The following is a 27127-nucleotide window of genomic DNA, read 5'->3' on the forward strand; positions in this document are numbered from 1 at the left end:
TCGCCTTGTTATGCGAGGTCTCGATGTCAAGGCGTTCAGCCTCTTGCCTCGCGATGATCAAGCCCATGATGGGATAATTAACTACACTAATGCAGCATCAATCCATTTCACGCTGATGCAAATACAACATCATATCGGTTAAACACGAAACGCATACGAAAGGAGCGAACTTAACAGCTTCATATAAGTTCGTATCCGTATGCCTCAGTACATAAACCTGCTCTCCGAACTTGTGGCCGGACCCACCACATGATTGCCAACGTTTACGTGTCTATTCCTCTTATCTTCCAGAGCTGTCTATGGCATTGACTTCATTATGACATACCACTTAGAGGCAGATTGCATGGAGCTATCATCATTGAGTTGATATTAGGATGAATAGTTGTTCATGAATGTTCATGCGGAGAGGGTGGCACATATTTCTATCTGTAGCAGCTACAGTGTAGCTTCAGACATTTCGGTCTATGATTAAGTGAATAACCCTTTACTCAGGTCTACCCGCTCAATTGACAGTGAAAGACGCGACTAAGGATTACATAGTAAATGGTATGAAAGGATAGCTATATCTGGAAATTCCAGGCTAGAATGGTATAGCATAGCATACAACAACAAGAAGAAGCATCTCTACCAGGAGTACGTACACAACAATGTATTACTTATACAAGGAAATACATTCTATTTAGAGTAGGCACATCCAAGAACTAGAACTAGTAAAACTAGTAAAACTCCGGCTTCCAAATTCCTGCTGCTGCTGTTCAAATTGTCGGTGCTTAATCAATGCCCTTATTGCTGCTGCGGCTGCTTTGATGCGTTCATACTTCCATCTCCGCTACTCCTTTGTCCACGTGCCTCTCGACGTAGTTCAGAGGGTTTCCCACTGACAGTAGCAGCGAGGAGCTCGTCTCGATTCCTCGCTTGACACTGAACACGGTGGAGCAGCTCCAACCATCTTTCGCCCAGATGCTGGCCATTTTGTGGAAACCTGAATAACGATGTGATACGGATGCCCTTAAACTGTTCATACTGTTACCTCAGCTGTAGCGATCTAGGTGCCGAGGCAAACATCCCTGACTGCTTCTGAGGCTTAATTGAGAGGATCTCGGCATCCCCTTCTGGAGCAAGCGTTACTGTCGACTGCGTCAACAAAGCCGATATTGATCTAAGATGAGCACGTAGGTATTGGACAGATATAGTGGAGTTAATCCCACTTCCCCTCATCATCATGATCATGGTCAAGCTCATCTTGCAGATAGATGTACGCATCAGCTGTAACAGTAACTCTCTGTGTTGTCCACTTGGGCCCACTACCGAACCATCCTGCACCTTTCTTTGTACCTTCACAAACCCATCACCATAGAATCACATCGAGACCTGTCGATTCAAAGTTACTCGGTAGAGCCGGGACTGTGGCCGAGTGAATAACGAGGCCCGTGAGAGGGGACGCATCGTTGTTTCCCGCCTTTCGGGATTCCTCTCGTAAATCGTGGAAGAATGGTCGTCGAGCCAACAATGATTCGACATGATCATTATCTTCAACTCCATCTCGACTAGCAGACCCAGCTTTACGCAGTCCACTAGCTGCTGCTGAATTGGCACCAGCTAGTCGGCGAAGGAACGAGCTCTGACGAGTACCTTTGTCGTTAGACTCTCGGCCGGGGCTCCTGAGCGGTGGGGATGGCCCAAGCATCCTCATCAAGCAAACCATCTCTGGGCTGGTGGCGATGATGGATTTATTCAAACTAGGATCATCTCTACGCGGGGATGCCGAGTTAGAGTTCTTCCTGACAGATGATATCCGCAGTGCCGCTACGGCATCGATCTGGCCTGAGCCGAGACAGATCATGCGACCCCGACAGGATGGAAGGTATCTTCTTACCTGTGGCGGATAGTGCGGCTTCAGTAAGTTCTTCAGTGAGGACCCGTTGTTGATCCTGTGCAGCAGAGCTGACGTGTAGCCAGAGTTGATACTGTTTCGTAAGCCAATGGCGTAGTACAGATGTGGTATTCTGAAAAGACAGGCTTACCGTCTTATACACCGAGTAGTTGATCGAGTAGTACCTGTTCCCGCCAAGACTCAGCTCTGTCTGCTGCAGCTACTGCTGACACTAGACGAGCCTCTACCATATCCCGCTTCTGTGCTGCTTGAGCAACAGCCTTCCGATAGGTCAATTCAGTAGACCATCGGTCGGCTGTTCCAACAGCATGGGTGAATCGAGACATGAACATTCTCTCATGTTCTTTCCATGCTCTCGCGGCAACTTCCTCTGATGACGCGCATTCTGTAATAGCACCATCGAGGTCCTTCAGGATCTCTTCCTGAAATCAGAGCTACACCTAATTCCAAAGTGTTTCCTCATGAGCACAACGGATATGATGGTTTTTGCATTAGAAGCCATCATATCGCCATGATCCCCTTCCCAACTGCCAGTGTACTACCATCCTCCCTTTATAATCGACCTCTACTTCTTTGAGGCCCTTATCAATGAGAGTGGTCTGTGTAGCCTCATTGAAGTCGTGCAATAGTTTGCCGCTCCGTCTAGAGTACTCATTCCAGTTATTTGGGTCTTCCGGCAATGCCTAAGTGAATGCGAAGATCCAGTGGAGATGTGTATTGACGTTGATCACCTCTAAAGCCTGGGCATATGCAAGATCAGCTTGGATCCGCGCAACGAGGAAAACACAAGCGTCCTGTGTTTCTTTCAAGCCATGATCCATGACCTTCCTCAGTTGTACACCTACACCAGCATGGCAAGGACAACCTAGGCAGATCTAGTATTACAGAGCTCGGCAACCCTTTCAGCCCACGATGCCGCCGAAGCCTGCCTATTAGTTTCCCACTCCCGCAGCGAGGCCAATCCCTATTAGCAGTGCTTTTGTAGGATATGCGACATCCCCCCTACCTCTAGTCTCAGAGACTCCAACTCTCTAATTTGTTCAGGCATCGGTGATAAGGAGGCCGAAGCTTCTGATACAAGCTGTGATTCCTTACTAATAGAGGGCTCCTTATCGGTAATAGTCGACGAACTCATGATAAACTACGGTTGAATTGCCTATCTGACAGACTGAACACAACGGTAGTGGTATCGCGAAACAAGGCATGAACAAAACTGGGATATTAATTAACCTTGTGCTGCTGCTGTTGCTGTTGCTGAGCGGCGAGCTCTGAGACATCCAATTCTTGACTGGCCAATAGTGAACGTGCTTCACTCTCGAGTTCTCGTAATTCACATATGAGTTTGGCTATCGTGCTGCCTCCACTTGGCTCCTCGAGATCGGTCGTACCGCTAGGATGCCCGCTATCAATCTCGTTGTTCACTCCCATCTGTGAGTCCCCCGATGTCTGGTCAAACCGTGAGGGTATATTAGACTTTTGCTCATCTACAGATCTCAACACGCCATCTGAGGCTTGCCTCTCACCACCGGACTTGTCTACAGCAAGCTTTGCCACTAAACCCTCAGCCGCTGTAGCACGTCGTTCAGAAGATTCTAGCATAGCTCGAGACTCTACTATCGCTGCATGCATTTGAGCTACCATCTTAGTGAGCCTAATCCAGCACAGATCCCCACCTATCGTGATGTGATCCTCACCTATCGTTTTCCTTAGCCAAAGCTTTCGCTTCCCTTTGAGACACCTTAAGCCTCCTCTTAGCTTCATCAAACTCCTCTGCCAGATCTATAAGCTTCGTCTCCACTTTCACAACATGGTCTCTAGTCCTCTCCTGGTAATACCTTACAATCGATCATATATGACAACAACAACGCGTGACCTCCTCATCCTACTACTACATAATCTCATCACTCGCCCGACTGTGCGCCGCTTCAACTGCAGATAGTCGTTGCCACAAGCGTTCCAAGGCCACACTAGTCGAGTGAAGTACTTCTTTGATACATGCGTTACTGTGTGTGTGGATGAGCCCTGCGATGGTAGACCGTGCAACTCCACATTGCTGTTGATATCGTGCCTATATACGAAGAGTGTGGACAAACGAAGCAGAGTGACATAAGAGACGGCCGATACATTGGTTCGCTTCACTATCTCCAGACACTCGTCCTGGATCGCTTGCTTCTCAACGCTCAATTTCACTGCCTCATGTCGCCATGACAAATCGGCTGGGGATCTGTTATCACCTGAATGATCCCATCATCGAATACAAGTCAACACGAACATTCCGACATGCCGTTGCATCTTGCAGTTGTATAACCCGCTGTAAGCTTGTAAGCTGTGCCAACAACGCCTCCTTGCTTGTCCATGATCCTTCTAAACGTGATGGGCTCCTAGGAGCTTCCATTAGGAGTATCGATGGAAAAGCTTCAATCAAATATCAATGCTGATCTAACTTGAAGAATTCGTTCGGACTCCAAAGTTGGGAGGGTCCAAGTTCAACCCCAAGGGAGGACACTTCTTCGTCAGCGGCGGAGCGTCAACAGAGGTCATTCTTCATACGCGTCCACATAGGTTCCTCTATGAAGCATTAATATAAGGTTACACGATGGAGTGCCACGGCGGCAGCGAGACATGCACGCAAGCACATCCATATCTAACGATGACACCAGGGAAGTGCTGCTGACGGTGCTGAGTGAGAACGAGAGATTAATAGAACCGTAGCCTAGTCTGCTAGTGATGCCAAGAGAGTAGTATCGGGCAGCCGACCGGTTATACCGTGCAATATGCTACTCTCAACCAGTAAGCGCCTATTCGTCCCCCAGAGTTCCGGACTTCTAAGCTTTTTCAACCAGTTGTAGGTATGGCAGTGAAGGGAATAGTACCATCTTATCTCTGTTGATGGTGAGTATGGGAGGGCCAATCGTGCAAGATAGGTGCTATCGGAATGCTGCATTATGATGGAAGGGTGATATACGTAGCTGTATCTTCAACTCATGTACCGTGGAGCTATATTTTCCGATCCGGAACTAAGTGTCGCGTTGTGGAGTAGCAGGCAAGAAGTGTTGATCATGGTTTCTAAGATAACGATGCTTTTTAAGTGTGCATGTATCTCGGTGGCAAGTGGGGTACCCTAGCGTAGGGACTTATCCCTCATATCTGTTAACTCCCCGGGAGAAGTACCTATTCAGATTGTATTACATGTTCCGCCGTGTAGTATGGCAAACCTGCCGGGCGCAATCAGGGCAACTTAGCCATCATGCAGTGCCCGCTGGTTATGCAGGAGGCGTTGCATCCAGTGCCACTACGCATTTGGCCTCCCATGAACTCCGAGGCTCGGAAGCTGTATCCAACTACCATGACGATGACACTATGAAACAGCTGTGGAAGGATGCAAAGTTGAATCCTAGATCGGAGGATTCCTGGTTGAAACTCATGGAGGCCCTGATAGTTAGGGACGAGGTAATAGTATCGGAACTGCAGGTTCCGACGGAACTGCAGTTAGTCGACTGTATCTGGTCGTTGTTATTGAGGAGTCACTCGTGTTTCAGAAAATGAACAAGTTGCCGTTGGAGATATTACCAACACTAGCGCAGCCTCTAGCAATGGAACGGCTCCTCGTATCTCTTGGTAGAGTTTTGGTACCGCAAGAGGGAGCTGAGCTACTTCGGAGAATGCCTCACCTCATTAATCAACAACAGTGGTCTGGCGATTTTGAGGTCGGTATGGTCTGTAGGGGTCTCTCTAGATTATTCCAAAACCAAGTTGGCTATCAAATGGACTCGACTGTGCTTGATAGTATGCATCATGATATATGTCGAGCCCTCTTCACTGACGACGTGCGCCTGATACTTAAGAAGCCTAATGTTGCTCTCGAGGCTGTCAACTTTCTCTTGGTGCGGCTGAACAGTCTGGAGGAAGATGACGTAGAGAAGATGGTGCTACCGTTATTGGCCATAGTGCACAAGACATGTAGAGAGGGTGGATTCAGCGCCAAGATGCAGACCTCGTTATTACCAGTCGTGGCGGTGCGTGCTAGTATTAAGTGTGGTTCAACACTCCAATTGGTTAATGAGATCTCGGAGATGGCCTTGGAGGCTGTCGACGCTTTTGGGAAGAAAAGGCGGATAATTGGAAGCACTTCCAAGGTCACCGAACGAGTTGCAGCGGTTGAGGCCATCCTCTGTGTTATACATTTGAATCCTTCCCAACTAAACTGCAACATGGTGATGAAGTTACAGGAGACAGCATTGACCGGTATGGATCTGGCTTCATGGGCAAGTGCTGTGTATAATACTCTGGATAGTGGAGCTCTCGATCGAGGTCAATCTCTACTCAAATACGTAACGCTCTCTACAATACATCCGCGGTTCCCAACACGATTACCACACGATCCTGATGAAGCTGAGGAATGCCTACTCTTACTCCTGAAAAGTGCGAAGAAGTCAAGATTTTCACCACTACCTTTTCTGCGGTGGGCGTTGAAGAATTCGGGGGGTAGCCGTGCTGCTAAGGAGGAGATTCTTCGGATGTTGCCTGAGTGGGCTAGTGAGAGAGCATCTCTGAATAATGAGCTGCATCCAGGAGCAAATACCTTGGGAGGGGAGGACGCAGGTCTTGCTGTCGATTACCTTACCATTAGGGGTTGTCCAGCTGGCCTCGAGGGAATATATAAACGAATGGGTACTCACAATGGTAAGAACTACTATATCAGGACTGAGCCTCGTAAGGAGGGGCCCATGTCTTTGTATTTCACAGGGAAAGTCTGGCAGCTGGGCGCCAGTATGCATATCCCAGGTGTACGATCTGCATATCATTGCATGTCTAATGGTGATGGTCCACCTATTGGGATCGAAGGATGGATAGCATATAATGCTTCAACTGGAGGCTGGCATCCCATGCACGGTTTTGTGGCTCTCCCTGGTGTAGACAGGTACTCAGGCTAGATCCTTGCATGGAAACAAGACACGGTACCACTTGATCTTGCTACGCTACCATTGTTACATGCACTGTCTGGCCCATGGGTGGTGCCACTAATGTTTTTGGTGACACGTTTGCGTTTCTAGAGCCAATCGATTGTTCAAGTTTGATACTAGTACGATGCGAACGAATCACGTCAGATCAGGAGAGTGTTGGGCCACATTTTGCACTCATGTGCACATATCAAGTAAATCTCCCACATGTATGAAATATTTATTAGCTATGACTGAGTATTATTCATTCATCGAGCTAACAGCATGATCATGCCCGTTAACAGTCGTTTGTGACATTCTTCGTGGAAAAGTTAGGTCATATCTGACAAAGGTTTACCATCCGGATATATTTGTGTACTCATCTCGATGATGCCGTGTGCCGTTGCAAGTTTTGATGACCAATTTGGTGTATATCCAGCATGTCCATTCAACAATTTCGAATTTCCTTTCTGCCTGGCGTACGGACACATCTGCAATCTGGCCGACCAACCCCCATTTCTCCAGTTCTACTGCAACACAAACGCCTTGTATTGAGACCTTGCTCGAGGTGGCACACGCATACATGCATGCTCAGGAATACGATCATAATGATTCGTCAGTGAATCGTCGAACAAGGCTACTGCGTGGTGCCCATTTCTGAGACAAGAAGTACATGGACTCGGGTATGTTTACCATTTTCCCACCTCGAATTTGTCAGCCTTAGGGAGATCGATATTGTGGATGTAGATGCTTTGATCGGTACCAGCAGAGACAACTTGGAAGTTAGATGGACTATCTCGCTCTCGCCACGAGATGGACGACACCGCCCCACGAGTCCCCGCGAGGCTCAGGCTGGTTGGAGTTCAAATCAGCAACAACCAACTATTAGGAGCTTACTGCGCTTGTACACATCCAAGAGCATTCCTCTCCGCTTCGCAATCCTTCATGTAGTTCAGTTTAGTCTGGCACACTCCTAACCTCGAGGATATTTGCTTCTTGGTTGCCTAGTAAAGACAAAGAGAGACTCGACAAACTAATAAGAAACAACTCAGTTGGCTCATACTTGGGCTTTTTTCTTCAACATCTCAACAGGGCTTTGCAGATCCTCCTTGATAGCGTCCAGTTCTTTATTGATGCGGTTGTGTTCCCTCTCCAAATGGCGCTGTCAATAACAAAATATGAGCGTGATACCTTCAATCGTGGGAATACTATCTGATCTTGGATTATCTCCATTTCATCTATAATCCACAACCGGATGCATCCGTCCTCCGCACCGGAAAGGAAGTATCTCGAATATGGTCAAGTATATGAAGGAACTGTGCATGATTCTCACTTTGCATCATGCTTATCAGAGAGTACAATCGTCCTTATTGCCGAAGTGTGTCCAAGATAACGTTGAACAGGTCCCTTCTAAAACCATATCATTCAACTCAAAGAATAATGGCATGGCACTGCTCACTTTGATCTGCCGCAGATCCCACCTCTTACAACAAAAGTCACCTCCGCAAGTGATGATCTCATACTCCCCACGAAAAGCGACATCATACCTGCACACGAGCTCCCAACGTAAGAGGGAAATGCTTCTCTAGGTGCTGACACTATATCAGTGGCTGCGGCCTCTTCTATAATAGAAAGAGGTCTGGTCGTTGGTGCAGCCTGTAAGAATAAGCTAAGTCCAGAGAGTGCGGAACCGATGTGTGGCTCACCGAAATATCGGTTAGGGCAACATCACCATCGTTGCCACAGGACACCACACGTCTGGCATCCTCACTAAAGTCAATAGCTTGAATGATGCGGGGACTCCGACGTAGCTGAAAGGCACCGGAAGATCGGGTGAACGGTATCGAAGGGCTTACCTCAGACAATAACTTGCAAGTCCTTACGTCGTGCAAAAGGACTCTACCAGACTTGCTTCCCGATGCGATATACCTAAAGTGGACAACACGAGAATTGAAGACCTTCTTGAGAAGAGGCATCACATTTCGCCTGGGGAAATCGCGGTGGCGAATACAGGAGAATCCTGCCCCTTCATCTGAGCCTTCTCCGTGTTTTTATTATCGATATCCAACACAGACAAGTATCTTATGAAGGGAGATATAATCAAATTAGCGGGATGCGAATACATCTGTTCTTCCTTGTCGATAGCCTTACCGAAGCCCATCACGGCCCATGTTCCTGCAATACAGGAAGTGGAAGAACCAATGAGGGATAGCAGTGTTACCCTTGGGAGATGCGGTCATGGAGTAGATCGGTGAAGGATAGTCAAACGAAGCGAGAGGCTCGAGAGGACCGGAGACATCCCAGATCTAAGAATCGTTAACAGTCAGCAGACTGCAACTCGCCTCGCATGGTACCTTACCTTTACCGTACGGTCGAGAGAGGCGCTGATGAATCGGTTGCGATCCAACCATTTAACAGACTCGACACTCTCCTGGTGCTTGGATATCTTATGCTCACCTGACATGTATATGGAGAACTCTACCTTACATGCTTGAAGACTGTTGCTCTTCACTAGACGAGACGAAAAGGTTACGTGAGATAGTTTGAGGAATACGGAATCTTCGACCAAAAGTCGGATCCTCGGATGCCATGGTCTTGTAATCGTAATATTTTTGGTTCTGCTTTCCCAACAAATCACCTACTCCAACAGCACTCGATAACATACTATTTACCATAGTAATTACGGAATTCGTCGGGATTAGTGACCGTCGAGAAGAATTTGACGAACTCGTGAGGCTCAATAGTGCCTGATAAAACATCCAACCACAAATGTCCAGCCACACCCACTTCTCACCGTTGCGATCAGTATCTATGCTTCTCAAGGCCTTTCTAACGAACGCATACGTACCTGTGTGATATGTACAACATCATAAACCAACGATGAGGTCATTGCCTCAAGTAATGCTTACACTTTATGCCAAGCATGCGCATAGCCTCTCCGAGCTCATCAAGATCGATACTCCCAGAATGATCAGTATCTATTTCTTTGAAGATATGCAGTAACTTCTCTTCATCCACTTCTTGTCCAGTAGGTGTACCAAACTTAGGAGGGAATAGTTTACTGGCTGAGGACCTCCGACCACCAGGACCTTCAAATGCGTTAGCCATAGTCAAGAGGATCACTACGGATAGAGTTGGTCTCAACCTCAACGGGAGTGTCGAGACAAAAGTGTAGTATCCTGTGTTGTTGTGCAAATCATTGCCTGTGAGCGATCACGGCGGCGAATCTGGTGGTAACCCGCGCTCGCTATGATTTTCGGAGATTTAACCTCTGTACTTTTTTTCGTTCCAGCATATTACAACACGGGGATGCTTCCGAAGGCAGCGGAGCGGGGCGTTAAGGTGGACCGATATTTGGTAGGAAGGGTCGAGTCGAGACCGACAAGCAGTTACACGTTTGCATCACTTGGAGGAAGCTCATGCCAGCTGTGAACGATAACGTGATGATGAGCAATTTCCTTATGCACGAGCTAAGAGATATTATAGTACGGCAGAGGAATGCTAGAGTAGTGAAGATCCCGCTCGACGCAACCGAATACTACGGCAATACACACACGACTATACACAACACGTACTGAGGTCCTCTCCGAAAACCGTATCGATTGCAAATGTCTGGTTCCGCGAGATACGGCTATGGGGCCAAGACTGGCTTGTCACTTGAAACTGAAAGAACCCATACTGGTGAATAGAGGCCTCAACTCGACGTGCTCGCACCTATTGCGCATCACGAATGGAATGAACTGAACGCATGGGATGCTATCATGGGAACAGTATGATCCATAGTGGGAATCCCTCCACCATCAAGTAGGCCGTATCACCTCAAAGATTCTCCAGTATATCAACGCATATGATCAGGATCGAGCCGCGTACGCGATTGCCCTCGGACGAGCAATGGCGACGATATCGGTGCCGAGAACGACCACACAGCTCAAAATTCTCGGGGAACTTATGGACATCGATTCTTCCCCGAGAGTTGCGTTTTTCCCTCTGGGCTTGTACATGCTCTTCACGCTCCCCTGCCAGTGTGATGAGTCTCCCCACCAACGGGTGGCTGAGTGATACAGCGAGCTGGTGGAGGATGTGAGCAACACGGTTTGCATACTTTGGACGATCACTGTTTTGATGCTCTCGGAGCTCCTCGAGCTGTGTCAGTCTTCCATGTAATCTCTCGGCAACATCAGGTCTCGAAATTCTCAACGAAGGAGGTCATAATAACACTTTAGTTTCCATTCGCAATTCATGGGTGTACGGACATTCTATTCTCATGCCAACTTGCAACACGGATAAGTCCTAGTCACTCATTAGTAATGAGAGAACACACCACGTTATGAGAGGCCATGGCGACAGTTCTCAGAGCCATGATTGTTTCCAGCAGTGCTAAGCTCACCAATGTCATGAATATGCAGTTATTCTGCGGAGGCTTATGGTAAACCACTACATCAAATCAATTGATGGTTGTAGGCGCCTATTCTTAAATGGCGCAATGAGTCGGAAGATCCACTGTTTGGCGAACCATAGATGGGTGGCATCCACAGAAGATGATATCCGTCTGGTATCACACCTGCCATCTGTCGAACAGGAGCGAATGGTGTTGTGTTTGGAGATGGTATGCTACAGTAAATATCCATGTCACACACTTCGGGCAACACATCTATATCGTGGTAACCAGATTGAGTTTCAACGTGTAGCTTGATTCGTTGGAGTTGAGGGTTTACCAAGGAGGGACTCTCATAACACAAAATGATCCAAAAGGTTCACAATTAGAAGCAAGCCATGCAACACATCATTTTGTCCCTCTATAGAGCACGTCCTTGAGACTCCATACACCAGGGGCAGGTGCGTACTTTCTGAATGAACCTGTTTGGGTAACAATCGTCAGAGCCTTGTCACAAATAGCCGAGAGTAGCTCACTCATTCCAATCATCTCTGTTAGCCATAGCACGACAATTGGTACATTCGACTTTGGACGATGCCAGCACTGGATATCCAGTTACGACACAAGGTGAGTATCTGAGGCCTAATGCATACCACGATATTCTCGACTGTGATGAGATCAGGGCTGCCTGCCTGCAGTCGCATTTAGGGCAGACTAGTGCAGCTGCGTAAATCTCATTCTCGCATCCGTCACATTGACGGGTTTTCATCTGCTGTTGGACCCTGTTGTCAACAGACCAACCCAGAACCTACTATACATCGCCCTGTTTACGCGTTCTGGCTTCCTTACATACCCAGTCTCGCGCCTCTTCTACAAGATGATCATCTCCGTGAACAGCATGAGGTAGGTTGATATCATACGGGGAAGGAATATCAGTATCCAGGAAGTCCTGATAAGGAGTCTTGGAGAGGCGATGAGTTGTCTATGCCTCCCCACAGAGTTGTCAATGGTGGCGCTATCCGGGTCTCTAATGGCATCCACAAGATCAAGATATCGATTTAAGAAGAAGAATGCCATGGATATGTCGCCACACCGCTTACACTCAAATCCCTACCAATGAGGGGAAGATGCAAGCGGAAAGCGTGGTAGATCTACTACAGCATTATAGAACACCCTATCAACAGGCACTAGATTGCAGTATCGGCAGAGGCTCACAGCTGCCTTGCAAATTATGCTTCCATCGATTGCATTATCTATATGAGGGACTCATAGCGATCTGAATATCGATCACGATATCACTTCGGCATACAGATCCTATCCAAATTAGATGTGCCACAATCAAATACTCAACAAGACCATTGGCATCGTCCCTTGTGGCGGCTTTCATGAGGGCATTTGGTGATCTGGATGACGACGAATCATGGCCACTGAGTAACTGATCTCCATATATTGTCGAGCTGGTCTACCAGACGAACCCTCTTTACTTTGAGTAGTAGATTGCGTAAATGCAGGAGATCCGTTTCGTAGTCCTTCTCCAGGGCTACAGGTGTGTAGTTCGATATCAAACGGGATGCCATGACTCGATAAATCTGCATCGATTCTGGATCCTGAAATGGAAGCTGGCTTTCATAGGATCATGATGATGAGCTAGCACGTAGTACATTGTATGGTCCATATCGCAGTAAAGTGTTGCATGCCTCATTTGATTTATTCTCCGATACCAGTACCTATAAGATGATAGTTGGTCTCTCTCAACGAGAGTGAAGGGGATAGGAAGTAGTATCACTTTAACGTATTGTAACACGTAGTGCTGCAGGTGTTGAGGAGCCGAGGTCTCAGCTAGGTTCAAGCACTTCATCCATTCGTTCGACCTCGCATACCTGAATAACCCTTGGGTGATGATGATACTCACAATCATAAGGGAGGGCAACCTTACGCATCCAGAGCATGAACAGTATCCCCTCTGCCTGCTAGTTGATCTGTCTTACCGCTTTTAACCAGCGCAGCTCTGTGTTGTTCCTCGATCGATGCTGTGATTGACGGCAGCTTTTGTTTAGTCAGCTCAATTGCACGCTCCTGGCCAACAAACTTGTAGCTGCGCATCTCGGCGTCATACCCACCCATTCATCAGCCTTCACCAAGCAGTCGACGGCCTCACGAATTCTGTCCGTACTCTCGTAGAGCTCCGCAGCTATGCCAAAGCGCCCCAGAGATTCTAGCCTTTTCGCAGCTTTATTAGCGACCTCGGTATATCTGAGTCCGGAGTCTCAGCCTGCATGGAGCCGAGACCGAAGATGGAGCAACAGTACCGTTGAGCCAGGAAGTGTGTAGCGACCCTCACAGCACTGTCCACCAGTACGTTCTCTATCTGTTCTGCACTTAGATCGGCATCTAGGTGATGAGGAATGGCTCAGACTTGAGCATAGGGTGTTCGTCTACTTGAAACCTCCAGGTATACATCGATCGCCTTAGAGTACTCTCCGGCTTCTTCAAGGAGCTGAACATCATTCCACAACATTCGAAAGGGTAAGGCTACAACATCGATGACGTATTATCACCTTAGCATGGGCAACCAGATCTCTGGCACTAGATCCCGCCGACAGTCTCGGGCGCTGGGGGGGTGCTTGTTGGCTCGAGCTCATCGTATCGGCAGAACTGCTGTATTTCATTACCTTAATGAGGTAAGGAACATGCTCAACACGTGATCAGATATTCAGCCACCTCTGAGAGAAGGTTAGGACAGTGAGATCGACAAACACGGACAGCCTCTTGGTGCATATCATGGGCTAGATAAACCTGAAGACGGATGCTAAGCACTGGCTGTTGATGTTGTGGCATACCTCGACGATTACTTGAGGTTTGCCAGCCTCAATGAGAGCATTCTCTGCTTCACCCAAGCGGCCTTGATCGATAAGATCTCTGATGAACACACAGGAGCGGGGTCAATAAGACAGGGTAGCTGGTCCAACCTCGCGCTAGCCTCTAGGATGGATATTGTGGAATCTTTATCATTGCTGATCTCGGCAACTCGGAGGGCAGCAGGCTGAGATCATTATCATTGATCATATGCTGTCTAGTGAATTGTTAAGATTACCCAGTCCTTCTGATGAGTATACATTTCAATAGCTTCCTTAGGCTTACTGGCCAATAAGAATTCAGCCTCGGCATCCGCGAATCTGGCTGACATGATGAGCACACTGCTGGGCACACACTGCCTCAGCACCGGCCGATATCTTCAAAATTCATGGCTCGCTTCAGACGGATATCTGGTATCCTATGCTGCCCACCGAATTCCTCAGCAATCGCCATGGCACCGGAATAGTCCTAGGTGTATTACAACATTGTTGGGGATTCCGATGTTGAGTATGTTAGTATTACTTCGAGGCCGATGGAATGATCTATAGCAGCATCGACGAGACGTGTACTCGCTATCATGCGAGCTGCAGCAACGGAATCTCGGCAAGAGGCTTGTGCATGTTCAATAACCACCTTCTCAAATGCGCTCTTCCCTGGCAGGGTTGTACACAGATCACAAGTGTGATTATTCATATCACCTCCGCATGCTTTGGCAACGCGTTTGGCATCCTCCCATCGGCCATTCCGACGATACATCGATACAGCAGACTCCCACATAGTACCGGACTGAGCCGTAACATTCTATACTCACACGGACCGTATTATTGTCCCTTATACCTACCCCCTCACAAAAGTATTTCTCTGCTTTCGAGAAGTTACCCTTTGATTCGAACTGCTCACCAAGGGTCCTATACGTGTCGTCTAGGATCTCGGGCCTATGCTTGCGTATGAGCCTATGATAGCAGATGAATTCTTGAGATTGGCCTACTACAAAGGATACCTTATCATGTTCACATAATCCTCTATCTTCCTGTACATTTCTATAGCTAAATCATACTCATTAGCCACAATATACAACTCTTCTGCTTGGGAGGTATTGCCCTCATTTTCAAACTTCTCAGCCAGACTAGTGTACAGCTCAATTCTATCCTTCTGGGACATATGCTGAGGAGGAAGAGGAGGCGCAGAACTTAAACAGAGACACTAGAGGATAGCCTCACTGCTTTGGCAATCTTTGATGCTTGCTCATGCTCCTGCGCAGTGATATACATTTGAACACATTTATGAACAGCACCGGCAGATAAAAAGCATCTCTCAGCTTTCTGATGCTGCCTGATTCCATAGCCAAATATGAATATTTGTTTCAGGGCGATGATGGTCACCTTGTCGATGAGAAATGATCCCCAAGCTTCTCTTGTAGCACCCTCAGTTCAGGAATTACACTAGCGTCCGGTTCAGAAGCTTCAAATACTCCTAACAGATGTTCTGCACGTGACCTAATGGATACATATATGTATAGGAGATCGAATACCACCGGAAATACATCTACGCCTACCATTGCCGACCTTGGACAGCGGCATCAACCGCTTTCAATGGCTTCTTTGCTTGAGAGAAGTGTTCAATAGCTTTCTCATATTGTCTAAAAAACCAGTTGTATACCACTTGTAACTGCTATTTGTGATACCTATTATCCATAAGATGATTTCCCCATTCCTCATGTAGCATTGGCACTGCAGCAAATTGTCCATGCTTAGTGGCTAGCTCAATAGCTCGATGATATGCATGACCTCGTCTATACGAGTCCATTGCAGGTTGGAGCATGCCTGGACATGAATATGACATGGTAAAACCCTGTGGTTTGATAGTAACCCATTTTTTCGTATAACTCTCCAGCCTTGCCATCGCATCCAACAGCCTTTAACGAGCTCGCTATCTTCTGGAGTAGCTCTTGAGAGTAATTCATCTGCTAACAACCTCTTGACGTTAGCCAAACTATGTTCGATACAGAATGCTTTGCAACAACGCTCGCAGCTCGCGCAGCCATCCCGCTCTTCAAGAAGAGAGCTATGGCTTTCTCATAATTCCCTTCCCTCTCCTGCAGGTCTCCTGCCAAGTCTTCTTGGTGTCTGAGCTCGGGTGCTTGCAGTTCTGCAACCCCCAGTGGCATACGTCTGTAACAGCCACTGTAGATAGTCTGTTTTGAGGCGCATGACATCGGGATAGCAGTGATGCTCTGCCAGACGGATAGCCTCATCGTACCTCAAGTTAAGCTCGTCTTGCGAAAGTTGGCTCAGTCAGGACATGGCGAATGACTCTAGCCGCCTCCTCACTTGTGAATGCTTTGATACATGCGTATGGCATCTTCAAGATGACCATGCTCAATGTAAACTTCCTCTGCTATAGAGAACTGCTTCTTCATCACAGCAATAGCAGCCATCACAGTTGGATGATGTAGCCCGCTGTCAATGTCTGGTAATCACCATTGTGATAGCAGGTACGGTTGCCACCAAGTCACCTTTCACATCACCCGCACAACTCCGTGCCAGGCGCTGAATCTTCCGCAATTCCCTGTGAAGCCAAGACATTCTCGAATACCGAGTGGAATCCATTATCGGACCTGCTCATCTCAACTTCTCCTAGAACAGCGTAGCAGCGTTCGGCCACAGGCAGGCAAAGTGCGTTCAAAGCAACCAATCCTAATTGGCGCCACATACCTGACAAGTAGACGTGGACAGTAGAGGAGAGAATGCTCCTAGTATACCTGTGGTCTCTGGTCCAAGTGGGAGGTATTCCAAGACATCAACAGCCATCGCGAAGTGGCCACGTTCCACAGAAGCAGAAAAGTTAATGAGGGCCTCATCAAGTTCATACTCGACCTACTCATTAGTGTTGCGAGAACAATGATTATGATGTCATACCTGATTGTTGGGCGACTCGTCGACGACAACGACCGTCCGCCCATTGGCACGGATGATGTCTTCGATATCCCCTTTGATTGCATGCTTTGTTATCCTATCTGGGGTTGCTATTGAATACCTGAGGGGTATCGTATCCACAAGAGAGTTGAAAGCAGTGTGGTATGTATAGCCTTACCATACACACAGCTCATCCCTTGATTGAGCTACGACAACATCCGAATCTGGCACCCAATTGACGTAGTTGCAGTCAGATCTAGCCCGACTAGTCATTATGGTTCATTCCGTATCATCCGCTTACAGGAGTGCAAGCCTCTCGTGCTTTTGCAGATCGTACAAGTACAATCTGTGTCGATTGTCCCGGAATAGAAGCCTGTGGGCCGTACCAGGATTAAGAGATAGCCAATCGATCTAATCATAAAGTCCGTGCTATCCATCAGAGATCTAGGACAGCAACCAAGCTGACTTTGCAATCATGGTCGATCGTCGCTAGTGCCTTAGCCTGTCGGACATCATTAACCCGGATTGTGTTAGCATCGAACAGGAATGCCATGATTATAATCTTTTCATGTTGGTCTGTCGTAGGTAGGCCACCATCAGGAGGCGTCTCACCAGGAGTGCATAGACCTGGCAAGTGAACATTCTACTACATTCTATTGTACGACTCGATAAAGGGTATCATCATCATCATCATCCCGACCAAAAATTACAAGATAACATAGGATTAACTACCATGTATATGCGACGATGATGATGATGAGGGCTGATGAGCCGTAACAGATCGATAGCTTATTAAATGAGGTGAAACATACTCTGTCCTAGCGCAACCCATCACTTCATCATCCCCGTATTCTGAGAATCGATATAGCATAACGCAGAGTGAACGCATGAATCTCTAATACCAATAAGGAGCAGCTCCCCGGATTTGAACGCCATCACCACATCGGGATTATCGAAAAAGAATTTGGTATGAGCATGGTTATTCCATGGAACCTCGAGGATGATGAGCAAGTCGGAAGATACCATAAATTGGTACGTTGATGGATACCTCCGATAGCCGGTTCGAGTCCATGTTGCCTAGGAGTAGAGTATCTCGTGTAAATGCCACAATGAACTGGTCCTAAAGGATTGTTTGAAGGTACGATGTTGCAGTCCTGGTCCACCATTACATGATGTATAGTAACCTTGGTTATCTCACTTCCAGTGCTACTCTTGAATACTATAGGAGTAGGGGATTGCATGCCGCTGCCTGAGCGGATATCGGATTAAGAACGATTAAGAGAGCTCATGTAGTTCACTCCTAGCAGCATCAGTTCTCCTCCTCACGGTCACTTGAGAAGGCGAGGTGTAGAGTAGCTCCCACTCTCCCCGATAACTAAGGTATGGATTGGAGCTCACGTCGAGTTGAAGAAGCTCTCTACAGTATTCTCTTCCAACAAACATCAAACTGATCGACCTCTCCTGAGAGATTCCCAACGTATAGCTTGGCCCCATCAGGTCGCCAAGACAGACAGGTCAGAGTGTGTAGTCCGGGTATAGGACCGATAATGCATACCCGAAGAGAACAAAATGTTCAGCGTCGATGTTGCGCTATGGCAGCAGGTAGACGCTACCTCGGACCAGTCTCGTGTGTCAGTGAGACTACGACTGAATAGGGCGATGACGCCCTGGCCTCCGACAGCTAGAGTGTCCCCAGGAGGGTTGAATGCACAACAACCGAGCTGGCCTGAGGTAACGACGACGACAAGGAGGTTACTCTCTGACTGCAACAGACTTGTACTGGATAGATGCCCTCACCTTTCCCAAGCGATGGATGACCAGAGTAATCAAACGTGCCAATCTCACGACCATCATCACTATCCAAGAATCTCAGCGAATGGTCTGTTCCAATCATGACAAGCGAACATAGGCCCCATGAGACTGCGGTCACTGAGCATATACCAGAAGGTTTCACCAGCTGGGATATCTGGGGGACACCCGTCCCTTCAGACTCGAAAGTATAGCGGAATAAGCTTCCATCAACATGTGCTGCAGCAACACTATAGCCGTCGAGACTCTGGCAAAGGGATACGACAGGTGCTTGGTCGTGGTAGATATTGGAACATTTCTGGTTTCTGCAATTAGCCAACCGCAAGTGGCCATCAGCTAGTCCCACGACTAGCTGTGTCGATTGTGAGGATGGCCATGCAATGCACGTCACAGACGACGGCTGTGGCCACTTGTTGCAGATACTCTTCTTATCCCCCCAGTTGATTCCAATCTTATACACATACACGATGCTGTCACTCTGCCCGACCGCCACACGAGTGCCATCCGGTGAGAAGCTCATGCAGGTGACCATATACCTGCAATCATTTACTCTCAAAGTATTACTCAAGCACCAACCTCATGTTCTCCTTGTCATGTGGCTTGGTTGGAAATGTGTCTTTTACTTCCCCTAGTTCGTTCAACAAATGCACCTGCACGATGATGCATAGCATACATTCCCTGTTTATACGTCCTGCTGGACATCTTTGGTGGCTACTTTGCCATCCATCCCAACGAGTGCCATTCTGTCAGCTTGTGGACTCCAGCTCAAGGCCGTAACCTTACCGAACCAGTTCTTACCGGGGATGAGGGTACCGCTGTGCTCGACTTGCATTGACCGAGATTTGTAACACTGTCGGAGGGAAGAGCTTGGTATAAGGTAGGCCGAAGACGTGAGAGGGAGTAAGGGAAGCAGACTCGGATGTGAACTGCGGCTTCTTGATGTTCATAGGCAGAGGAGCATTGCCAGTTGTTGACGACCACCCGGCGGGCGCGTACTTGAAACCTCGGACCCGCATGACGATGTAACGAAAGATTTGGATATTCGTCACACTGCGTTGCTCAGTGTCGTTGGCTACTACATGATATCCCGATTCAAGTAGATCTCGTGGATTCTCGACAAGGCGAGAGTATCTCTGAATCGGACATCACTAATAGGCCATGATTCACAGTTAAACAAGTACAGTCAGTCCATCATCTATGGTACCGTCCCTCACTCGATTAACCGTGGTTTTGTCCCTGGCATTCGACGTCATCGTACATGGAGACTTACCCGTCCATTGTCTACGGCATGAAGTAAGAATCGAGGAGACTGATTCAATATATGAATCGATACGTCCATGTTCGGATCCTAGGGTTAAATTCTTGGGTCGGTCATAGACGTCTCCCTCAGATTTTTGGTGATTGGATATTTCACCTTGGACCATTAAGTCCGGAAAGATCTAGCTGTGCCCACTCGGTAAGATAAACATACGCAGATACTCTATTATACGAGTGCAACATAAGGTCAGCTGTCGATATCACTGTTTCAGCAACCCGACGTTAAGTATCGGGAACCAGGAGAGGATCGAATGCCTCCTGGTCAAACGGGTATTCTGCGTCTGACATTCTCCAATCCAAATAGAGTTACAATGTCATCCGATCCAATGGTCAGGGGCAACTGGACGATGGTATACGATGAGGGGTTTGAAGTAGGCTGGCCTGATGCAGTGATGCCACTGGGATGAGCATTTCTGTTTCAGACACGAATAGACGATAAAGTATTCTTCGCCTTTTCTAACTTTGATTTGTCTTGGGATGATGATGGTCGCCAGCACAATATCTCACACTGTGATAGAACCATGCTAGGATGGTTCACAACAACCGATCAAACTGAGTTCGGATGTTTCTATGGCCGAAAAGTAACATTCAATACGAGTACTTCGTCTTAGCTCATCATGGAGAGTGTTGATGCGAATAGTTTGTGCCATAGCAGGAAGCATTTCTACACGACCCATAGGTTAGATTGAGCACGTCTTTTGGCGAAGTCGAGGTGCAAGAATTCACGCCAATATACGATAAGCCCTTGGGAATGGATTACCATTCAGCAGTTGTAAGACTCAGATGCGCAACTACACCTGGATCAATCGGCCCCTCAGGTCGCAAGTTTGAACAGTAGACCTGGTGCCACATGGAAGGCGGCTACCTATGCATGGCTTGTTGGAAAGTCCCTGCGGGAGCTCAACAGAATGTCGGGGTTGAGGATGAAGTTTCATTCGGAGGACGCAAATGTTGACCACGACAGCCGCCTCCAGAAAATTCGGTTTGTGCCAATCTTCGCAGTTACCCACCTCACATTGGAGCCTTTGTTAGGAACCGTCGACGAGGGCGCACGGCACTACATCACACGTCTTTGGTAGACTCGGAGCTGTCGAATACAGAAGGCACACTCCCCGACAGTCTGGATTGGAGGAACGTTGAAGGTGTGCTTGATGGCACCTGTATCGATTACCGAGTTTGTAGGTGTGAACTACATTGAACCCGTGATGAATCAAGGCTCCTGTGGATCATGCTACGCGATTGCAACTATGCGCATGCTGTCAGCTAGGCACAAGATACATACCCGAAATATCACTGCGGTCCCATGGAGCATATCGTATCTGTGTGTGAAGTAGCTAGATGTCGATTGTTCGCCTTTTAGTTTCCCTCTGTACTGTGCCGAGTATAACCAAGGCTGTGATGGTGGATTCTCCTTCCTAACGAGTAAATGGTCTTCTGATGTCGGCCTCTTACCAACCTCGTGTGCCGAGTAGGGCCATCGTTCGTTTGTGGTATTGTCGATGGTCTTCATCCCTCTCGAGATATACAGCAGAGAACGGGAAGTGTGAGATAACATGTGATCCATCCTCTTTACCCAAATACCGGGTATCAAACTATCATTATGTTGGTGGATACTATGGTGGCATCACCTCCTCAGCCCAGGTCAGTATCGAGCCATGTGGCATTGGTCGCTGAAGCATTCCTGCTGATCATAGCTTGGCCTCATTCCCATCAGATAATGAAAGAATTGGTCGATGACGGCCCTCTTGTGGTGTCTATAAAACCAGCACATGACATGATGTACTACAGAAGCGGAGTTTACCGAAGCGACCTGGAACGAGACAGCTATCATCGTAATCTACTCATGTCTGAATCCTGAGTAACTCAACTTAGGTCCCGAATGGGAAGAGGTTGGCCATTCCGTCCTATTGATAGGATACGGCGTAGATAATGGGGAAGATTATTGGCTCATACAAGTGGGGCTTGTATGCTCATACGAGCTTCAAGGACAATACCAAAAATGTGTTCTAATATCCGCTCGGTGTTAGAATTCCTGGGGTCCTGAGTGGGGAGAAGATGGATACCTACGTTTAGCTCGAGGTATGGATGAATCTGGAGTTGAGAGCATAGCAGTCGCGGTAAGTTGCCTCGTGCTAGAGCTCTATGTATGTATGTTGCTCAGGCGGATGTTGTTGAGGATCAGAGACCTCTAGATATGTTCAAGAACTTCGAGATCAAGCCAATTGAATAACTTGGTAATGCATGTAATGCATATCATACTCCATGCTATTTGACAACATTAATGCGAGCAACCGCATTGAGTTTTATGAACAAGCACGGGTCACATTCCAAAGTGACCATTCAGCGTTGAATGAGAGATTCAAATTACCTTGATGGTGAGTAGCGAATTGTTAAGGCAGTCTTCATTATGTGACCGTTTTCACCTCGCAATTTTCAGCACGTGTTCTGTAACGCCCCATATGTCATTGGTCCATCACATCTCTTAATTACTCTACGTTCGAAACACAACATGCTCTACCACGATGAAAAACTACAGCAAAAAACTCACGGGATATTATCCTACTGGAGCTATCAACCGGTGCGCAGGAGTACGTGAACCTACATAGACGAACCTATTCCGATGAAGAGAGCGCTTACTGTAAGGGTCTTTAGTTGTATTGCTCACCCCAGATTCTGTTTCCACAGGTCCACTCAGCTCGCCAACCTCCAGATTGAAGGCGGCTTCCTCAAAGGGCCGTTGCATTTCACCCCTGAGGCAAACAAACCAGAATTGACAACAAGTCCGAGTTATCGTCGTTATGGACTACCTATCGAAATATCCAAGATCCCCGCCGTTCTTATACGAACCACAATCGCTCCTTGCCATGGCCATCTCGGGGAAAAGACTTTTATCAGCTTTGAGCTTCTCAATCATATCTGAAGACATACAGAGCAACTGATGAAAAACTACACCACCACGTAACCAGACCGACCTTTAATTTCTTTCAATGCCTCGTCATGAGAAATACTAATGTCATGACACGTTCTCCTCGAAACAGGATTCCTCGAGCCTGTATGCTTACATAAAATATGAGAGACGCGCACCTTCTCAGTCATTTGAGGATACTTGAAAACGAAACTGACCCATGAAACGAAGAAGCTCCAAGCCAGAGAGTTTCAGTCGGACAAAGCATCTTGCCAAGGACGAGCGATTTACCAATCAGGCGGGCGAGATTATCATTAGAGTGAGTTACTCAAATGACGTTTACAGTACAGGACTTTGAAACTCGATTAGATACATCAGATGAAACATCACGCACTCGGAAAAGATCAAGATCTGCTTGTATCATGCAATCATTATTCCCCTAATCTGAGGCCAGCCGATCTACTCCTCCAACGAGCGTGCATGCGACGAGTTGGACAAGCACAGCCTACCTTCCGCCACGCCCCGCTCATCGTCGAAGCCTTGCCCGGTACTCGTTTCTCACTTACTGCCCGAAACATCTACATCGCTATGAGCGCAGGCCAAGCGGTGGAGCCGATCAGCAGCAGCATCAATCACCGTTTAGACGCTTGAGCGATTGTGTACTATCTCAATACTTATGGTGAACATAACATATGGCCCATCACGCACCACGACTCGATAAGACCCCAAAGATAGCAATCCTGCCACCGTTGTTGTCGGCGATGAGCTCTCAAAGATGCCATTGTATCACACGAGGAACCATCAGAAACAGGACAAACCTAAGGGGGGCTGAAAAAATGGCTACCTAAGACAGCAGGAATCGGGTCTAATGATCACCCAGACGATGAACTGCATAACACGACACTAAGTGCAGAAACCAACTTGGTAGGAGTGTAGTCCCTTGATAATCTTGTGATCCTTGTTCTCTAGGCAATAATACCAATCCGATTCGGGGCTCACTTCGTGAGGGAGCTAGGATTCGCAGCAAACCTAAAAGGGGGTATCGTGCCGACGACGATAACCTTGATCACAGGTAGAGTATATTACCTGAAAGCTCCGTCAAGGTCTTTAATTTCATTTCGTGAGACCTCGGTCCCGTTCGCGAACCACTTCTCTCGAAACTGGACCTAGTAAGATTGGGATTGAGTAAACGTGCTGGGGAAACCGTGATGATAAAAGGGAAGATGACTTACTCCAGTGCTCTTCATAGCCTGGCTTCTAAATGGCTCTTTGAGGCATTTACGTAGCAGCACAGCCATTTCATTCGTGTACCTTAAAGATGAGATCCTGATGTCACAATAAGGTCACCATCATCGTTACTGGTTATAGGAGACCTTAGCAGCCTGACGCCACATAGCTGTTATGAGCACCAAAAAACTGAGTATTAGTCATTCATTAGTCCACCTCAGAAACACCGACGCAAAGCAATATTTTAATCGAGGGAAAAGTACAGAAAAAATCACTGAAGCAGTACGCACTTGACGGTTGGGAAGGGTGATAGCGGACAATAGACCAGACATCTACTAGGTGGTGATATTGCTAGGCACCAGCTTATCAATCTGTTACCCTTCTAGAGCATAGAGTGCACACAATACTCGCCCAAAGGTAGACATACAAAATGAAAGATTGTTAGCATCAAAACATCTCGATCCTTGGTCCTTTAATAGTAGGGTGGTTGCTGCTGTTGAGGATAAGGTGTAGGAGGATTAGGGTAGGGTGTCATTGGAGGTACCCCGCCAACTGCAGTCGATGGGACTGGATATCCACTAGGCGGCATAACAGTGGGCATACTTTGCATTGGTAGGGGAGCTGCGCCTTGACTCATATGGTAGACGCTAGGTAAAACCTAGTGATGCATAGGTAGAGCATTCAAGCGGAAGAGACTACGTACCGGAGTGCTATTATTAGGAAAGACGGTATTGGACGGCATGCTAGCAGATGATCCTGCACGATAGAGAAGATGGATCAGTGAGGCGAGCATAACTAGCTACAAGGCACAATTGCAACAACTTACCCAACTGGGACTGAGCAGCCATCAATTGCTTCATCCATTTGGTAAGGCTCTTCTCATCAGAAGAACCACTCTTTCTCGAAGCCTTGCGTCCTATGATTGACATTGAGTCACAAGCAGCTGCAGCAGCACTAAGTACCATTCCTCAGTGTACGGGACGAGTTTCGGACCTTTTTGTCCCCAGGAATGGTCTCGTCCTCACCCTCTGGCTCTTTGAAAGGGTTACTCTCCGACAAAGACGGATCGGACCCCTTCTGAAAGCATTTAATACGTTTGAACATATGTAGCGCAACCAAGGGACCAAGAGTTGTTAGCCAGCATAATACCTTCATGCAACCCTTCTTCGGAGAGCCCTCTCCAAAGCTAACATGCTTCTCATTCTGCATCATATCTCCTTTTCCTCCTTTCCTCGGGATATCATCGCCCCACCACTCAGTAGCATCATCGGATCCCCCCTCACCCTCTTCACTGTCCTCATCATCTTCACTATCCTCACTCTCCGAATCGAGCATTGCACCTGCAGTGAGGTCCTCCTATGCGGACACGGTAATCATATAACGATAACACGTCTTGTATGCGTGAATTGTATGCTAGAGTGTAGTAGCACATGACGATGTTTGCTAGCATACATCTAGTGGTCAAGATAGTACTTTCCAAAATGCTTCGTATATCATCAGTAGTGAGAGTCTTGGCGCCAGAGTTAGGCGCAGTAGCCAAACTCAAGGCTGTGACAGGATTGGTTGACAACTGTTCAGATGCAACCTGTAAGAGACATGTAAGCATGAGGCGGATGATCCGAATAAAATAGCTAACCTGCTGCATTGTGATCAAGCGTAGTTGGTTCATCTGGGTATTCAACTGTTGGAGGAGCTCGGGATTAGAGGCTACTCGGGGATTTGTTAACATTTCAGAAATCTGGCTCTGAGAGAGATATAACAAAAAACGATATCAAGGTGACAGACAGAATAGGTATGTTGCTGATCACCACCTGCATGAATCTGATGAATTGTGCTGCTTGTTCATTCTGTCTGGTTTGCTCATCCATTTGTATCGTAGCATTAGGTGCCTCCATGGCCATCTGTCCGAATAGAACTATCTATAATGCATAACTCCTGGTTTATTACACTCATTGTGTCCTTTAATTGATGCATCGCTGCAACGTCCTGCAAGAGGTTAGGATTAGCCAGCACCTGCAGAGCGAACACTAACAAGTGAGTCGGCGAGTGGGTCGTTTCATTCACGAGACCTACCGTGTCTAGCTGTGTTTTCAGTGTAATGAGTACTTGCTGTTGCTGAGACTGTATCTAATAACCCTTCAATTGGGAAGAGAGCTTGCCTAGTTCTTTACGAATTGCATGCGTTGCTGATGTTGCAAAGACGCCGCCATGCCTGGATTAGGAGCTGTATTCATAGGAGTATTATCCATCATGCCATAAGCCTAAGTAAAGCGTAACATTGACGACCTCCTCCAGGTAGCTGACTTCCGCCTGCTTACCGAGGGCATGGTAGGCATGGTTTGCATCATCTGGGGAGATTGCTGCTGAGTAGCAGAGGGATATGGAACCTGTTGATATTGCATACCCATCTGGGGGCCCATTAGCTGCGGTGCACTAGAAGGTGCAGGCATTTGCTGAGATGACATCTGCGAATCGAGCCTTGATGATACAACAACGCCTAATAATCGAAGATACCCCCTGTGGTGCAGGTGGTTGCTGTTGCATCGTGACGGGTTCTGGTGGTGGTGGTGGCACAGGAGCTGCTGATGTCGGAACAGGGGCAGGGGCCGAAAAGAAGGGATCATCGTATCTAATACACAACAATGCTACCATAACCACCAAGTTGCACCCCCACTCGTCATCCCATGCTGGGGCCGGAGGTGCTGGCCGAGGAGCAGCAGCAGCAGATTTCGAATGCTTCTTTTTCTTCGGGGACTTGGCCTTGGTGGACGCCACTGGTGCGGCATTAACTGACCTGCAAAGTTGGGTGTAAACAGGAACCGCTCCATCGAGTAACGTTCTACCCTCCAGAGCGACCAACTTTATCAGGTGGGGAATCTAGAACCTAAT

The 27127-nt window shown here is 47.6% G+C and overlaps 9 protein-coding genes across 9 annotated transcripts in view; 1 reads left to right on the forward strand and 8 right to left on the reverse strand.

Moving 5' to 3' along the window:
• Nucleotides 1-3029, reverse strand: part of Pmar_PMAR005011 (ankyrin repeat domain protein, putative) — a gene marked incomplete at both ends in the record, with an annotated part of 9370 nt that extends 6341 nt beyond the window's left edge. Inside the window, 10 exons of the mRNA XM_002772593.1 lie at nt 883-982; nt 1031-1159; nt 1209-1335; nt 1390-1824; nt 1877-2006; nt 2059-2316; nt 2437-2577; nt 2626-2735; nt 2780-2858; nt 2901-3029. Coding sequence (XP_002772639.1) covers nt 883-982; nt 1031-1159; nt 1209-1335; nt 1390-1824; nt 1877-2006; nt 2059-2316; nt 2437-2577; nt 2626-2735; nt 2780-2858; nt 2901-3029 — 1638 coding nt within the window. The remainder of the gene's footprint in view (nt 1-882; nt 983-1030; nt 1160-1208; nt 1336-1389; nt 1825-1876; nt 2007-2058; nt 2317-2436; nt 2578-2625; nt 2736-2779; nt 2859-2900) is intronic.
• Nucleotides 3030-3115: 86 nt separating this feature from the next.
• On the reverse strand, nt 3116-4838 carry Pmar_PMAR005012 (hypothetical protein; the record flags this gene model as incomplete). The annotated part of the gene is made up of 3 exons (XM_002772594.1): nt 3116-3545; nt 3589-3729; nt 4768-4838. The coding sequence occupies 3 exons, from the start codon at nt 4836-4838 to the stop codon at nt 3116-3118; spliced, it is 642 nt and encodes a 213-aa protein (XP_002772640.1).
• Nucleotides 4839-7437: 2599 nt separating this feature from the next.
• On the reverse strand, nt 7438-9942 carry Pmar_PMAR005013 (wd-repeat protein, putative; the record flags this gene model as incomplete). Its single annotated transcript, XM_002772595.1, has 17 exons — nt 7438-7491; nt 7539-7686; nt 7732-7838; nt 7898-7996; nt 8026-8122; nt 8168-8244; nt 8294-8381; nt 8432-8490; nt 8541-8645; nt 8691-8763; nt 8814-9009; nt 9056-9140; nt 9194-9291; nt 9368-9472; nt 9507-9581; nt 9629-9682; nt 9744-9942. The coding sequence occupies 17 exons, from the start codon at nt 9940-9942 to the stop codon at nt 7438-7440; spliced, it is 1719 nt and encodes a 572-aa protein (XP_002772641.1).
• A 1688-nt stretch (nt 9943-11630) lies between these two features.
• Nucleotides 11631-17533, reverse strand: Pmar_PMAR005014 (wimple/ift172, putative; the record flags this gene model as incomplete). The annotated part of the gene is made up of 38 exons (XM_002772596.1): nt 11631-11691; nt 11746-11844; nt 11902-12017; nt 12063-12158; nt 12206-12319; nt 12368-12462; nt 12509-12644; nt 12694-12816; nt 12871-12936; nt 12996-13089; nt 13146-13285; nt 13330-13462; nt 13519-13600; nt 13649-13706; nt 13768-13881; nt 13931-14005; nt 14050-14128; nt 14179-14252; nt 14304-14385; nt 14433-14533; nt 14588-14718; nt 14764-14851; nt 14907-15018; nt 15066-15229; nt 15286-15397; nt 15448-15561; nt 15621-15704; nt 15750-15888; nt 15935-16031; nt 16071-16191; nt 16235-16324; nt 16396-16524; nt 16599-16779; nt 16827-16941; nt 16984-17101; nt 17159-17236; nt 17282-17391; nt 17447-17533. 38 exons carry the CDS (start codon nt 17531-17533, stop codon nt 11631-11633), a joined length of 4008 nt encoding a protein of 1335 aa, XP_002772642.1.
• A 179-nt stretch (nt 17534-17712) lies between these two features.
• On the reverse strand, nt 17713-18100 carry Pmar_PMAR005015 (hypothetical protein; the record flags this gene model as incomplete). The annotated part of the gene is made up of 3 exons (XM_002772597.1): nt 17713-17832; nt 17883-17973; nt 18029-18100. Coding segments are annotated over 3 exons (283 nt in total), but the record flags the coding sequence as incomplete, so codon positions are not given.
• A 189-nt stretch (nt 18101-18289) lies between these two features.
• Nucleotides 18290-19621, reverse strand: Pmar_PMAR005016 (conserved hypothetical protein; the record flags this gene model as incomplete). The annotated part of the gene is made up of 5 exons (XM_002772598.1): nt 18290-18355; nt 18594-18706; nt 18778-19325; nt 19366-19439; nt 19505-19621. 5 exons carry the CDS (start codon nt 19619-19621, stop codon nt 18290-18292), a joined length of 918 nt encoding a protein of 305 aa, XP_002772644.1.
• Nucleotides 19622-19986: 365 nt separating this feature from the next.
• Pmar_PMAR005017 (cysteine proteinase, putative) lies at nt 19987-22336 on the forward strand (the record flags this gene model as incomplete). Its single annotated transcript, XM_002772599.1, has 12 exons — nt 19987-20082; nt 20180-20245; nt 20319-20477; nt 20925-21016; nt 21139-21248; nt 21289-21436; nt 21467-21574; nt 21627-21747; nt 21821-21938; nt 21979-22061; nt 22134-22223; nt 22268-22336. The coding sequence occupies 12 exons, from the start codon at nt 19987-19989 to the stop codon at nt 22334-22336; spliced, it is 1260 nt and encodes a 419-aa protein (XP_002772645.1).
• Nucleotides 22337-22660: 324 nt separating this feature from the next.
• Nucleotides 22661-23202, reverse strand: Pmar_PMAR005018 (peptidyl-prolyl cis-trans isomerase pin1, putative; the record flags this gene model as incomplete). The annotated part of the gene is made up of 4 exons (XM_002772600.1): nt 22661-22704; nt 22744-22856; nt 22914-23022; nt 23079-23202. The coding sequence occupies 4 exons, from the start codon at nt 23200-23202 to the stop codon at nt 22661-22663; spliced, it is 390 nt and encodes a 129-aa protein (XP_002772646.1).
• A 1312-nt stretch (nt 23203-24514) lies between these two features.
• On the reverse strand, nt 24515-26688 carry Pmar_PMAR005019 (hypothetical protein; the record flags this gene model as incomplete). The annotated part of the gene is made up of 10 exons (XM_002772601.1): nt 24515-24896; nt 24942-25315; nt 25388-25578; nt 25712-25823; nt 25875-25982; nt 26050-26139; nt 26186-26251; nt 26312-26365; nt 26410-26499; nt 26557-26688. The coding sequence occupies 9 exons, from the start codon at nt 26686-26688 to the stop codon at nt 25193-25195; spliced, it is 966 nt and encodes a 321-aa protein (XP_002772647.1). The 3' UTR covers nt 24515-24896; nt 24942-25192.
• Nucleotides 26689-27127: the final 439 nt, after the last annotated feature.

The sequence above is a fragment of the Perkinsus marinus genome (genome assembly GCF_000006405.1).
Source record: "Perkinsus marinus ATCC 50983 genomic scaffold scf_1104296960682, whole genome shotgun sequence".
In the NCBI taxonomy this organism is placed as follows: Eukaryota; Perkinsozoa; order Perkinsida; family Perkinsidae; genus Perkinsus; species Perkinsus marinus.